We start from the raw sequence: 12621 nt of genomic DNA on the forward strand, positions 1-12621 counted from the left end.
GATACAGGGAAATGAAGAAGAAGCCAGATCACTCCTTAGAGCTCATTAACAAGCTGACTTTGGAGGAGGCCGTTTCCCTCTCAGTGGAAAAACCTTGGTTGGAGGCAGAACTAAAGCAATGGAAGAGGGATTCTCAAAACAGATGATGTGGTATCCTGATTGCTAGTTCTCTGTTCCTGTTCAGCTGGGTTTGTCTTTAGCCTTATTGGCCACTCTCTCAAAATAAAAATAAAATAAAATAAAAAAACCAAAGGATTCAGGCTAAGTCCGGCTAAACTTCATTGGTTTCTGGAACTGTTTCCTCCTGAAAAATAGGATAGTCATGTGTAGCATGACACTCAGGGTAATGGTCCTAAAGGTGATACCCTCTGGTGGGCAGCTAGGGGAGATATGTCTCCATGGCTTTCATGTGACTCGCTGTCCTTATTTCTCTGCCTGAGTCCTCCCACCTCTCCCTTGAGTCCTTATTGCCTGTTACAATCTATAACTTGTCTGCCCCATGGAATGTTTGGCTCACAGGTCATCTGCCTGCTCACTTCATCCCTTGGATTGAAGAGTTTAGCCTCATAACATGGCCAATATTGTGGGATGGGTAGAATACCAGAGGAATCTATCCCTTCTTGCTGATTTTCTCTCACTAGAATATAGTGAGAGAATATAGTTTATATCCTATAAATTTGTGCTTCCTGGGCAGATCTTCCTGCATTCTTGGCTGCTACCTTCACAAGCCTAGAAGCATCCTTTAGCACTGTTATCCTCGAGGGCAGAGTTAGATTGAAAATGGAGATTTGAGAAATCTATGATCCTAATTGTGTCTGATCCATTATCATTATTTAAAATAACTAAGCTCCAGTTATCTATTGGGCATCACACTAGGCAGAGAATGAGCCACAACCCAAGTCCTCTGGGCCTGCTAGGCCTGTTGCTCAGTCTTCAGAGATGCAGGCAGAACAGTGTCTTTCTTCAGTCCTAGCTTTGCTCACCCCCCACCCTCCCAGAGCTCTGCCTCATGGCGAGTGTGGTTTCCCTGCAGCTGCCTAGGCATCCTCATCTATAGGCCCTTTCTTTAGTCGAGACCATGCTCCGGTGTGTTCCTGGCAGTGTTCCCTGCTGCCTACCCAGTATGTAGTTGCCTACTGTTGGGCAGTAGCTCACTGCTCTGGCATGCTAGTGTGTAAATATTTGTCAAAGGACGGGGGCGTTTTCCCATTCCCCAAAAAGCATTCTGAAAAATGTGCCTGTTTTCTTAGTCATATTTCCAAGCTCTGGATCAGTTAGCCCATTCATTCCTTGCAGTTGACAGACACTGGCCTGGCCTCATAAAGCTGGCGACATAAAGTAAGTATGCAGTAACTTCCGGCACAGTAACTTTCAAGCTTTAGTACCAAGGAGTCCTGGACCTAAAGGAACCCTAGAGGACATAGTCACTATTAGAGAATATATTGTTTCATTAACAGAAATAATCACATTGCTCCCATATCCAGCATTTTAATTTCTTTCACTCATACTTGATATTGAAGGTGTACATGGAATCAGCAAAAATGGGAAAGGTAACCATATAGATTATGGGGGAGAACTTTGTTCTTCATGTTTGTGACTTTACTTCCAGGTCTCATGTAATGTTGGTTTTTATACTACATCCATGTCTGCCTCTGTAAAGGTGACATTGCTGAGCTACTGTCAGTTTAGAGGTATTTCCCAGTACAATTGATTATCCTGTCACTCAGTTCTACTTGAGACCAAAACAATTCCCCTCTGCAAGATGATTATTAGGCTGAAAAGGCAGTCTATAGTCATGGAGCAGAACTTTCCTTTTTTTTTTTTTTTTGTAAGGAAGATCAGCCCTCAGCTAACATCCGTGCCAGTCCTCCTCTTTTTGCCGAGGAAGACTGGCCCTGGGCTAACATCCGTGCCCATCTTCCTCCACTTTATATGGGACGTGGCCACAGCATGGCTTGACAAGTGGTGCGTCGGTGCGCGCCCGGCATCCGAACCTGCGATCCCCGGGCCGCTGCAGCGGAGAGCGCGCACTTAACTGCTTGTGCCACCGGGCCAGCCCAGAGCTTTCTATCTTTGTGCAAAACCCAGTGACCCACTTAAAAGGATTGAACTGTTGATCTTAGCTCTATTAACACTAGGCTCTAACTGAGCTCAGGATTTATTTAAATTGCACACACAGTCCCAATAGGTAAAGTAACTGCTAATGTGCCTTATTAAACCGCTTGCCTCCTTCCTTTCCTTTTCTCTAAGTCTCACCTTCTAGCACCCCTTTCTCCTCATTCTCCAGTTTTTTGAACTGATCCTCAGTCTTCTACAAGTATGGCCTGCATCTGCCTGTTTTCACTGTTTATATCCACCTCAGCCTTCCTCCCTTCTAGTCAGAATTTGATATAGGGACATGAGACTGTTGGGTGTTGAAGTCTTAATTGAATTGATTAGGAAACAATAACATATGCTGAGTAATACAGCAACTGCTTTTCCTCCACACAACACAACTCTCTTTTGAAAGGCTGAGTATCTATTTTAATACATATAATTTCTTCCCACAGATCATCAATTTCTACATGAATATGCTGATGGAGCGTAGTAAAGAGAAGGGATTGCCAAGTGTGCATGCATTTAATACCTTTTTTTTCACTAAGTTAAAAACGGCTGGTTATCAGGCAGTGAAACGTTGGACAAAGAAAGTGGATGTATTTTCTGTTGACATTCTTTTGGTGCCCATTCACCTGGGAGTGCACTGGTGTCTTGCAGTGAGTACCTCTTATTTTTGATAAAATTGAAAAGAAATCTATATAATTATAAAATACAGAGAGAGTAGTGAGTAGTAGTTCTACATTTTCATTGGATGATTAAGAGAAAAAGTAGTGTTTAGTTGGCTAAAAATTGGGAGATCAATGAACTTCCTGTCAAGAGTGGGAGATACTTAGACTTTGAAGAAAGTAGTGGAATTTCCTTTCCTGGAAATATTTAAAAGGGAATTATAAGTCTAAGCAACCTCAAGGCAATGCATGGGGAAGAAAAGTGATTTCTTAATGATGCTGCCAGCTCAGATTCTGTGATTATTATTTTCTTCCTAATCATGACTTGCCTTGCATACTTAGTAATTTAATATTTTTTATGACTCTGAGAACATGGATATGTTAGCTTAATGTATTAATAAAAGTTATTTCACAGTCTGTCTTGAATTACATTTGAAAAGCATAAAGCCAAAAGGAAATTCTCCAGGTAAAGAAACAAAACCCAGAATCCTTTACCATCATTTTGAAACTGTGTGGAAATGATCTCACTCAACTTACATTCTCTGAAGAGTATGTTGTGTCTTCCCTGTTGCCCACGTTACAGATGGAGAACCTGAATACTAGAAAAAGGTTTCAGGGCAATTAATGGGGCCACCAGTTGATCAGCCCCCACCATAGTTCTATGTGAATAATCCCCTTGTTCTTCTTTCTTCTGCAGATTTTGCCCGGTATAACGCAAAGTATCAATCAGACTTGTAATGATTTCACAGGAAATCTAGCAAAGGCTTCCAAGTTCCAGGAAAGGGAAAAGCTGAGAAACCAGTTTTCTTCACTTTGTAAACACACAGATTTTTTTATTTCTAGGTTGTGGACTTTAGAAAGAAGAATATTACCTATTACGACTCTATGGGTGGGATAAACAATGAAGCCTGCAGGATCCTCTTGTAAGTAGGGAGTTGACAACAGCAGAGTTTTTTTATTGGGTAGATATTGTGTTTTTCCAGCTGTTGAACTCAGTTCTTTGATACCTTCAATGGGGTGATTAATAAAGGAAATCTTCATATTAAGTAAGAATGGATATTCTACAGCTAAGTAAGTGAAGTTTAATAATAATATAAAAATACCAAAAATATACCCTCGTGGGGATGGTTACTGTCCCAGTGCACTAAAATATAGAGTGGATATATACATTCAGATATAGAAACTACTTAGAAATCATCTAATCCAACATCCTGATTTTTTCAGATGAACAAACCAAGACCCATAGAGGTGACTTGGATTTGCTCAGGTCCTTCTAGTTAGCGGCTCAACTGGGAACCAGAATGCAAATCTCTTTATACCCTATCTGTTTCTCTTTCCAAAATGCCTGTTCCTCACTGTACCACTCTGGTGGCCAGGAGGCAGGTTACAGAATGGTGAGCAGTTTGCACTTAAGAAGAGTGCTCTATTTGAGGTATGCACTCAACAAATTGTTGGTTTAGATTGAATTTTCACACAGGAGAAGCAAGACTAAAAATAGTCAGTACCTTGATATTGCTAAAGAAACATTATTCTTCCATTAGATTGAGTTTGAAAGTACCACATGTATAACCAAGGAAAAGAATCAAAACTCGTTCCTCAGGAGGAACCATAGGTAGATGGAACCTGGGTATCAGAGGCAGAGATCATGTTTCTCTTGGGTTGACAGTGGGGCATGAACTGTTGGAGCTCCAGAGCAAGCTTATCAGTCTAAAGATTCCCTGCCCTGCGTTATATGCTGTTTTCCTCAGAAGTGCAGATGAAGACTCTTCCTAAGGATCCTCAGCCCCATTCTTATGGTGACAGCTGTCATCAGTGTTCCCCACAGCTCAGTTCTTTCTCTCCCAATACCTTTAGGCAATACTTAAAGCAAGAAAGCATTGACAAGAAAAGGAAAGAGTTTGACACCAATGGCTGGCAGCTCTTCAGCAAGAAAAGCCAGGTACATTTCATCTTAATGAGGTGGAAATCCTGAGATTAGGGTATTTGAGAAGGAAAGAATTTTACTGCTTGATTCCCAGGGACCTTGTTTAGGGTCTAGCCTGACTTCAGCTTGGTTGTTTGCTTCCTCGGGGAAGATAGAGTAAGCTCTCTGTGGGAAAACTAGTAATGTGTTTCTTATGTAGAACTAGGTTTTCTAAATGCCCAGCTATTTTGCTCAGCTTTTCACTCATGTGGGAAATGTTTGCTGATTGATTAGCTCTTGTGGGAGGGACCACTTTTTACATCCTTAGGTGCCACAGAAGTCTAAGATAGTCTCCTGTGTGGTTAACACAAAGTATACAGGCCTAACTGAGATGCCATATTTTTTTCTCTGAATCTCTGTTGCTCTGAGTGGGGGACCAGGGTCATCTCTTCAAAATTCAGGGAAACCTATAAAATTTATATGCTTTGGTTCTTATTTATAATCTAATAAAAAGAAAGGAAGCTTGCAAGCATGTTACCTTTTTGCTGTTTTTGGTCTTTCAGGAAATTCCACAGCAGATGAATGGGAGTGACTGTGGCATGTTTGCCTGCAAATATGCTGACTGTATTACCAAAGACAGACCAATCAACTTCACACAGGTGAGCTGAGCCTTCTGGAGGGAGCTCCCTGACCACCCTGTCATCAAGCTACCTGATAGACGGTTTTGTCTCCACTTGCTCTGCTTAGGGGCCTCTGCTTCAGCCTGTAGCCCATAACAGTGGTGGTTACTGCCCATGGCACATCACAAAAAAATGGATAGTGGTAGGCCATATGGTTACCTGGGTTACCATATATCTCATACTATAGTCAAGGAATCCTAATCAATAGCAGGGCCTTTTCTGCCTCTCCCCCACCTACCTCAAATCCTATTAGAAACAAAGAACTGGGACCAGAGCAGGTTTTCTTCAGTTTCCCTTTATTTGGTTAACAAATAGTCAGGTTTTGGAACAGGCCACACCTTGATCTCTTGGTGTAATTTGTTGTGTTGCCCTCCTCCCCTGCCCCTCACTTGATACAGCTAATCCGTCTTCTCTTAGTTTGTGATTGTTCATTTCTGACCATGTGGTCCTTCAGAGACTGAAGTGGATTGAGACTAGAGATTATGGTTTATTCCATGTCTTCCATTTAACTCTTGACTTCTGTTTAAATTAATGACTTTATCAGATTTTTCCTCCATAGCCATTGGGTGGAGCTGATTCTTGCAATTCCCATAACTCTTCCCCTAAAAAGTGACTTTTTGATTTTCATGTCTCACATCTCATATTCTCTTAAAAGTTCAACATACAGAACTTGGTAGACCCCACTCTCAAATTCTTAGAAACTTTTTGGGTATAGCCTGGGGACTCCTGGTAATACCCAATAAAACTTCAAAGCCTACAACAATGGAAAATAGCAATAGAGATAGCAATAGAAAAAAGCAATAGAAAGAAAAAAAATCACATGTAATCAAGAATGAGCACTTTGAGGGGGCCGGCCCCGTGGCTTTGGCGGTTAAGTGCGCACACTCCGCTACTGGCGGCCTGGGATCAGATCCCGGGAGCGCACCGACACACCGCTTGTCCAGCCATGCTGAGGCGGCGTCCCACATACAGCAGCTGGCAGGATGTGCAACTGCGACGTACAACTATCTACTGGGGCTTTGGGGAGGAAAAGGGGGAAAAAGAGGAGGATTGGCAATAGATGTTAGCTTAGGGCTGGTCTTCCTAGCAAAAAGAGGAGGATTGGCGTGGGTATTAGCTCAGGGCTGATCTTCCTTAAAAAAACAAACAAAGAATGAGAACTTTGAAAGACCAGAAATGCAACTGAGACTATTTTAGTTGAAAACCTCGAGAAGGTAAGGAGTATTGGGTCTGGCTAAAAGAAATGAAAATTAAGGGTGTCTCTCTGTCCCTACAGCAACACATGCCATACTTCCGGAAGCGGATGGTCTGGGAGATCCTCCACCGAAAGCTCTTGTGAAGACTGTCTCCGTTAGCAGACATTGACCTTGTGGGGGACCAGCTCTTTGTTGTCTACAGCCAGAGACCTTGGAAACAGCTGCTCCCAACCCTCTGTTCTTGTAAAGCCCTTGATTCTGGACCAGGCCCTGGCGAGATGCATTCACAAGCACATCTGCCTTTCCTTTTGTATCTCAGATACTATTTTTGCAAAGAAACTTTGGTGCTGTGAAAGGGGTGAGGGACATCCCTAAGCTGAAGAGAAAGACTGCTTTTCACTTCTTCAGTTCTGCCATCTTGTTTTCAAAGGGCTCCAGCCTCACTCAGTCCTTAACTAAGGGGCTGAGAGAAGCTTGGAAAGACTCTTGGTTTCATATAAACTCTTGTTGATAGGCCTTACTAAGAGGTAGGAAAGGGCATGGGCAAAAAGGTAGGGATGAAAACCACCAGCATATACACGCACACATACATGCACACAGAATTTCCAAGGCATGCTGTCAGGAAAGTGACTGTAAACTGGACTTTGGGGTACATGCATTAAGTCCCTCCTCCAGGACTGTTCTTATTTATATGCCCCTTTGTGAAATCCGTCTGCTCTGTATAAGGCTGTTTTATGATCTGTAGCTTCCTCCCATCCTGAGACACAACACATGAGCCCTGGGTGGACCCCAAAGTCCCAGGCAGTCCTTTCCTTAAAAGCAGGAGTTTGCATGTGCTCACAACACATGATATGGGAAGACCCACCCGGAGCGGTTTAGTGGAGCAACAAGGCACCACTTTGACTGCCGCCTACTTCTGACCAAGACGAAGAAGGACCTCAGTCTTTAGCATAAAATTCCAGCATTGGATGAGTGCAGGTCTAGTTTGGTCTGTGGCTAGTTAGTTTAAATATGTTTCTAACCACAGAGAATTTAATATATATATATTTCACAGGGATATGATTTTTTTTAAAAGGCTGAATGTGTTCAGCATTTTAGCCTGTAGATTTATTTCCATTTTCCAAATTTAGCTCTAGCACGCACAGATCCCAGCCTCTATGTGTAGGGTGTTTGTGGACTTCCTAACAGAATATTTTGAGGCCTGGATGAACTTTGGCTTAGGGGGTAGAGGTTACAGAGGAAGATGAGATTTTCAACTGGAAAACAGGTGGAATTTGGACTGAGCAACTTGAGATTAAAAAACTCCTATTCCTTTTGTTCTTTCTAGCATCTTCCCCACCCTCTGAGTGCTCCTCAGGCTAAATAGTGACATGATCCAATGCCAGTGTCCTTTTGTACTTAAGTTCCAAAATAGGAACGTTTTATACTTTTTTCTGTATTGTAATAGGTAGTTTTGTATGAATCTTTTCTCCTCTTCCCATGTACCCCATCCTTTACAGCATTGTGCTTTCTCCCTGGGCTTATTTGAAAATTTTACTCTGTTTTATACCAAGCTTGTTTAGTACATTTTTCTATGTTTTACCACAGGTTACAATTTGAAAAGAAAACTATTTTTTTTAAATATTCCATTGTTAACTGAATGTTACTGTCTCCACTCCAGCAACTAGAGGTCCTACCTTTTCATAACTGCCTGCCTTCTGGGGGAAGACCACCTTTTGTTTGTTTTCTTTTTTTCTTTTTTTCTTTCTTTCTTTTTTTTTTTTTTTTTTTTTTATGTTTTCTATAGGAAATAAATAGCTTTCTATATATGAGTTGCTGGGACCTTTCACATTCTCTTTAGAAAGCTATGGCATGCAGGCTCATTGTAGGACTCCTGAACATTGATTCTTGGTACTTAATGTATTTAAGTGACAACTTGAAAGGTGGCAGTATGGTATAGATTTGGACTATGAATCAAAAGACCTGAGTTTTTCAGGCCCTCTTGCTGTTGTCTGGGGGACTCAGAACAAGATAGTTCTCTGTATTTATTGTTTGTCCATTTAGGTAACATCTGTCTTACCTTCCTCACAGACTTTTTGTACAGACCAAAGCAACAAATATTTATTGCCATGTATAGCAGAAAATGAAACATGCAACAAAAGCACTTTGAAAAATACATAAGGAATTGTTGAGCCTGTCTGAATTTGACCCCCCTTTCTGACCAATGCAGTTTTGTACAAGGTGGAGTTAGTGATCCTGAGACCACCCTACATGGGTGGCCCAAGCTGAGACATAGGTTGTGGCCCAGGGTGGCTCAATGGGAACCAAATATAGACTTATATAGTGGGCCATTCTTTCCAGAGGGCTAGCCAACAAGATGAGGACTAGCATCTGGAAAATTACTTTCTCCTTCATTTAAGGGTAGGCTTTGATGATGGGGTGGGGGGAGATGTTCCTACATTCCAGGGCCAAGGGCATGTTGCCAGTATCTTGTTTAACCTGCTTTAAACTAAAGCCTGTTGGTTTCCTTTTCTTCTGTCTTCCCTTCTCTCCTGTGCTCAGTGCTCATAATCACCTACCTCTCCGAAAAAAGGAACTCTCGAGGGATGATAAGCTGTAGATGCCAGATATAGAGCCTTCAACAGAAACCACGGTCCCAGAAATCACTCCTGGACCCTGTACAGAGGAAGTCAAATAGGACATTCCTGCCCATTTGAGAATACGTGTTCTGAAGCACAGAAGCTAGTTCCATCCCATTTGTCACCTGGCACCCACTGTTGCTCCCAGGAGTCCTCCTCTCCCTCAGAATGCTCTGCAGCTGTGGAGAGTGCTTCTTTTTCAGGAGATTCAGAGAAGCAGGGAGTCGAAGGGAAGACCCACTGTTGCTCCTGGGAGTCCGTTTAGGGTTGACTCTAAGAGTACTTTTCCCTAGCTGGCCTGGAGACTTTGTGTAAATTGACTCCTCTCTATATGAGGTGCTTCATACTTCTGTGTGATATCAACTTCTCTCTTCTTTAGCCCCTGTAACTGGGGTAGCGTCTTCTACTCACTGCCCCTAGCAAAGTTAGCCCCAAGTTTTAGTGTCCTGGGGTAGAAACAGGTAAGCTGGAGAAGCACTGCCAGCAACCCCATCCCATGATCTGTCCATCACCACCTGGTTTTACATGGCCCGTAAGTAGCTCTAGTGGGTAGAGAGGAAGAGGGTTCATGTAAGAGCCCCAATGTTTTTCATATTTCAGCCTCTGGTCCTTCTGTGCCATCCCTCCAGCTCTCAAACGTCTTGCCAAAGTAAGACAGATGACTGACACTCGGGTTCTGTCTTCTCCCTTGCTTCACCTGAAGGGGCCCAGCTGAGGTGGAATGGTGCTTTCACCCTGGGAGTTCACATACCCAAGAGAGTCAGAAAAGGAGGCATAAAGCTATCAGCCCTGTTGTTGACTCAAACAGGCTACGTGCTGAGCTCCTGGGAAAGTTGCCATATTTCCCTGCCCAGGGGCACTGTATCCACAGCGTCAAATTCATCCTAAAATGTTGGAAGGGACAAGTAAGGCTTGGACCAGCATCCTTCCTTATACTCCAGGCCTTATTTCACCTGTGCCGAATCCTAACATCTGTCTGTTAAGAGCCCGTAACCACCATTCCCAGCTTTGGTGGTGGGGAGGGACATAAGGGTATGTGGGGTCCTGCTGGTTACCCACTAAGATAAGGGAGAACTTACACATGCATCCCCTGTGGGAGAGAAAAGAGAAACTAGGAGACTGAACTAGAAGATAAGCCTTGAGGAAATACTAGTGCAGGCTGCCTCTCCAGCCTGTCAGGGACAGGTTGGGGATAATTCCAATTGTGAGTAGTTGGGCCGACCAGATGTCCAGGGTCTTATCAAAGTCTGAGATTCTGAAATGTTATTTAGGGTCATAATGCTGCTTAGAGTAGAAATCAGTCAAGGTAGAGATTCAAAGTTAAAGTTTAAAGGCCTGTGTTAACTTGCTGGAGTTAAGGCCCAGGTCAGAGTCTTATCCTAATGGGACAGATCGTAGCTATAGACTTCTCCATTCTAAGCTGAGGAGTAGCCGTCAACTGCTTGATGCAGAACACAAGTCCCGGGAAGGGAAAGCGTATGGGAGAGACGCACAAGGAGCCCAGAGTCTTCAGTTGGCCGGCCGTGCAACCCCCATTCAATTTTCTCTTTTATTCCTTTCACAAATACCTACAGAGCACACACACCTAAATCCTGCCTCCATGAAGCCTTCCCTGATCACATATAACATCTCATATCTGGACATCGGCAGCCTTTGTAATCAGAAAATATTATAACTCCACGTGGTATTTGTATTGTAATCTGTCTTATATCAGCAATGGACTGAGACATGTCACCACTTAGGGCAAGTGAATGATTTGGTGCTTTTTTTTCAAACCAGGAGTGCAAGCTGCTTCTCTCCGGCCTGCCAGTGGAGAAAGGGTACCTCTATAAACGTTTATTTAGAAAGACAGCATGTGGGAGTTGGGAAAAGAGGGGCTACTCATGACTAGTGAGGCTGCACCTCCTTTGTGGTCCCAAACTTTCGTCTCTGGTCCCAAACCTCATGCCCCACTCTGCCCTTAACAAAAACACCTTCCTCAGCAGTTGAGCATGCCCTTCAGGGGGCTCAGTCTATCCCAGGGAACTAATCAAAGTATATTTTTTCCTAACCACACATCTTTCTATTAAATACAGTTTTCTCCATCCTTTTTATTTCCGGTGATATTGTACATCCCTTATAGACTGAAGCTGTGGGTCCCTTTCTGCCTGCCTTGTCCTTTAGATGGACTGTTATACATGCTGCCTGTGTCTTGTCTGTTAGCCCAGAGCTAAGTTCCTGGAGGGCACTTGCCTCATCTGATACTTCTGGGGAGCCCCTTATGCTAAGTGTTTAATAAACATGTGTTTAAGCCCTGGGCTTGAGGGCCCTGAAGGGTGGAGTGAAGAGATGGTTTGACCAAGGAAATAAAAGCCACCTGTTCACCAGGACCTTAGAGTCTAATTTGGGAGGCCGGGCAGACACCAAGCAATGGACCTTATCAAGAAAGCCAGCTCGTGGGCGCATGGTCCAGTTTGAAGCTGGATATGGATGATGGAGGGGAAGAGGTAGAGATAGGTCAAGGATGATGTTGCCTTTATCTGTCTACCTATGTGTGACTCTACTTTTTAAGTTGATTTATTTAAAATAAATTCTGTGGATTTTGCTTTCTTGTTTTGACTGGAAACTCCCTGGTAAAAAGCACTCGATGGTGTTTGTCTCTCTAAGACTGTCTCTCTGTCTCTCTGACTGTTTGTTCTGTCTCTGTCTGTGTCTATGTCTCCTGATCCAAACTGGACCAGTGATTGGATTCTCAGTGTGGTCTGGATTCCTGAGTCCACCCCTTAACCAGGAGTCTGAATAATGTTCATTCATTTATTTCATTCCACATACCTGGAATTGAAGCCTGGAACTCAAACAACATGTAAATCCGTGGCTCCCTGGCACTTTTTAAAACCAGACCTGTCTGTAGAGCCGGCCAGAGAGCGCTCCTGAGCCAAACACACCAGTCAGGACTTCCAACCCACCCTACTAACAGCACCCCTTGTCTCCTCACCCATCACTGTCTAAGAAGTGCTCCCACACTTACCTGTAAAGCTCACACTCCAAAGAATAAAACATAAGAAAACACCAACTTCTCAAAAATCTCCCACTGTGTTGATGAAACGGTTTTATCTGTGTTGAGTTAGAAGAGCCCCTTGTAGCCTCCAGGACATTCTTGAGTTCTAACGTTTTCCTAGACATGGTTAAGATTTTTCAGCCATTTGAAAATGGTTGGAATGAGGAGGGAAGCCTTCGAGCCACTCTTATTTTCTGGTTCCTGAATGTGGTTAAAGATAGCTGACGATTGCCTGGGGCTATCACTGAATGGGGAGAAGATTCCCTCAAAGTGGAGACCTGGACTTGATCATGAGTCAGAGTCAACCTCTATCTCCCCCTGGGGATAACTACTTCCTGGGTGCCTCCTTTGGTCTTGGGTATTGCAGAAAGTTACAAAGGGAAGGGGGATAGGGCTCGTGTTCCTTAAGGAATTCGTGTTCCAGA

General features: G+C 43.3%; 1 protein-coding gene across 4 annotated transcripts in view; it reads left to right on the forward strand.

Moving 5' to 3' along the window:
• The window catches only part of SENP1 (SUMO specific peptidase 1), a 53487-nt gene extending 41689 nt beyond the window's left edge, over positions 1-11798 (forward strand). For 2 of the 4 annotated variants that reach the window (XM_087442485.1, XM_014786401.2), the window contains exons 15-19: positions 2550-2753; positions 3606-3685; positions 4617-4701; positions 5229-5324; positions 6622-11797. In XM_087442485.1, coding sequence (XP_087298611.1) covers positions 2550-2753; positions 3606-3685; positions 4617-4701; positions 5229-5324; positions 6622-6684 — 528 coding nt within the window. In that variant the 3' untranslated portion in view covers positions 6685-11797. Of the gene's footprint in view, positions 1-2549; positions 2754-3605; positions 3686-4616; positions 4702-5228; positions 5325-6621 lie in introns of all 4 variants that reach the window. The other 2 variants (XM_087442486.1, XM_004428942.3) reach the window with 2 other exon arrangements.
• Positions 11799-12621: the final 823 nt, after the last annotated feature.

This window comes from Ceratotherium simum, chromosome 17 (assembly GCF_057802395.1).
Source record: "Ceratotherium simum simum isolate JZ-2026a chromosome 17, ASM5780239v1, whole genome shotgun sequence".
NCBI lineage: Eukaryota > Metazoa > Chordata > Mammalia > Perissodactyla > Rhinocerotidae > Ceratotherium > Ceratotherium simum.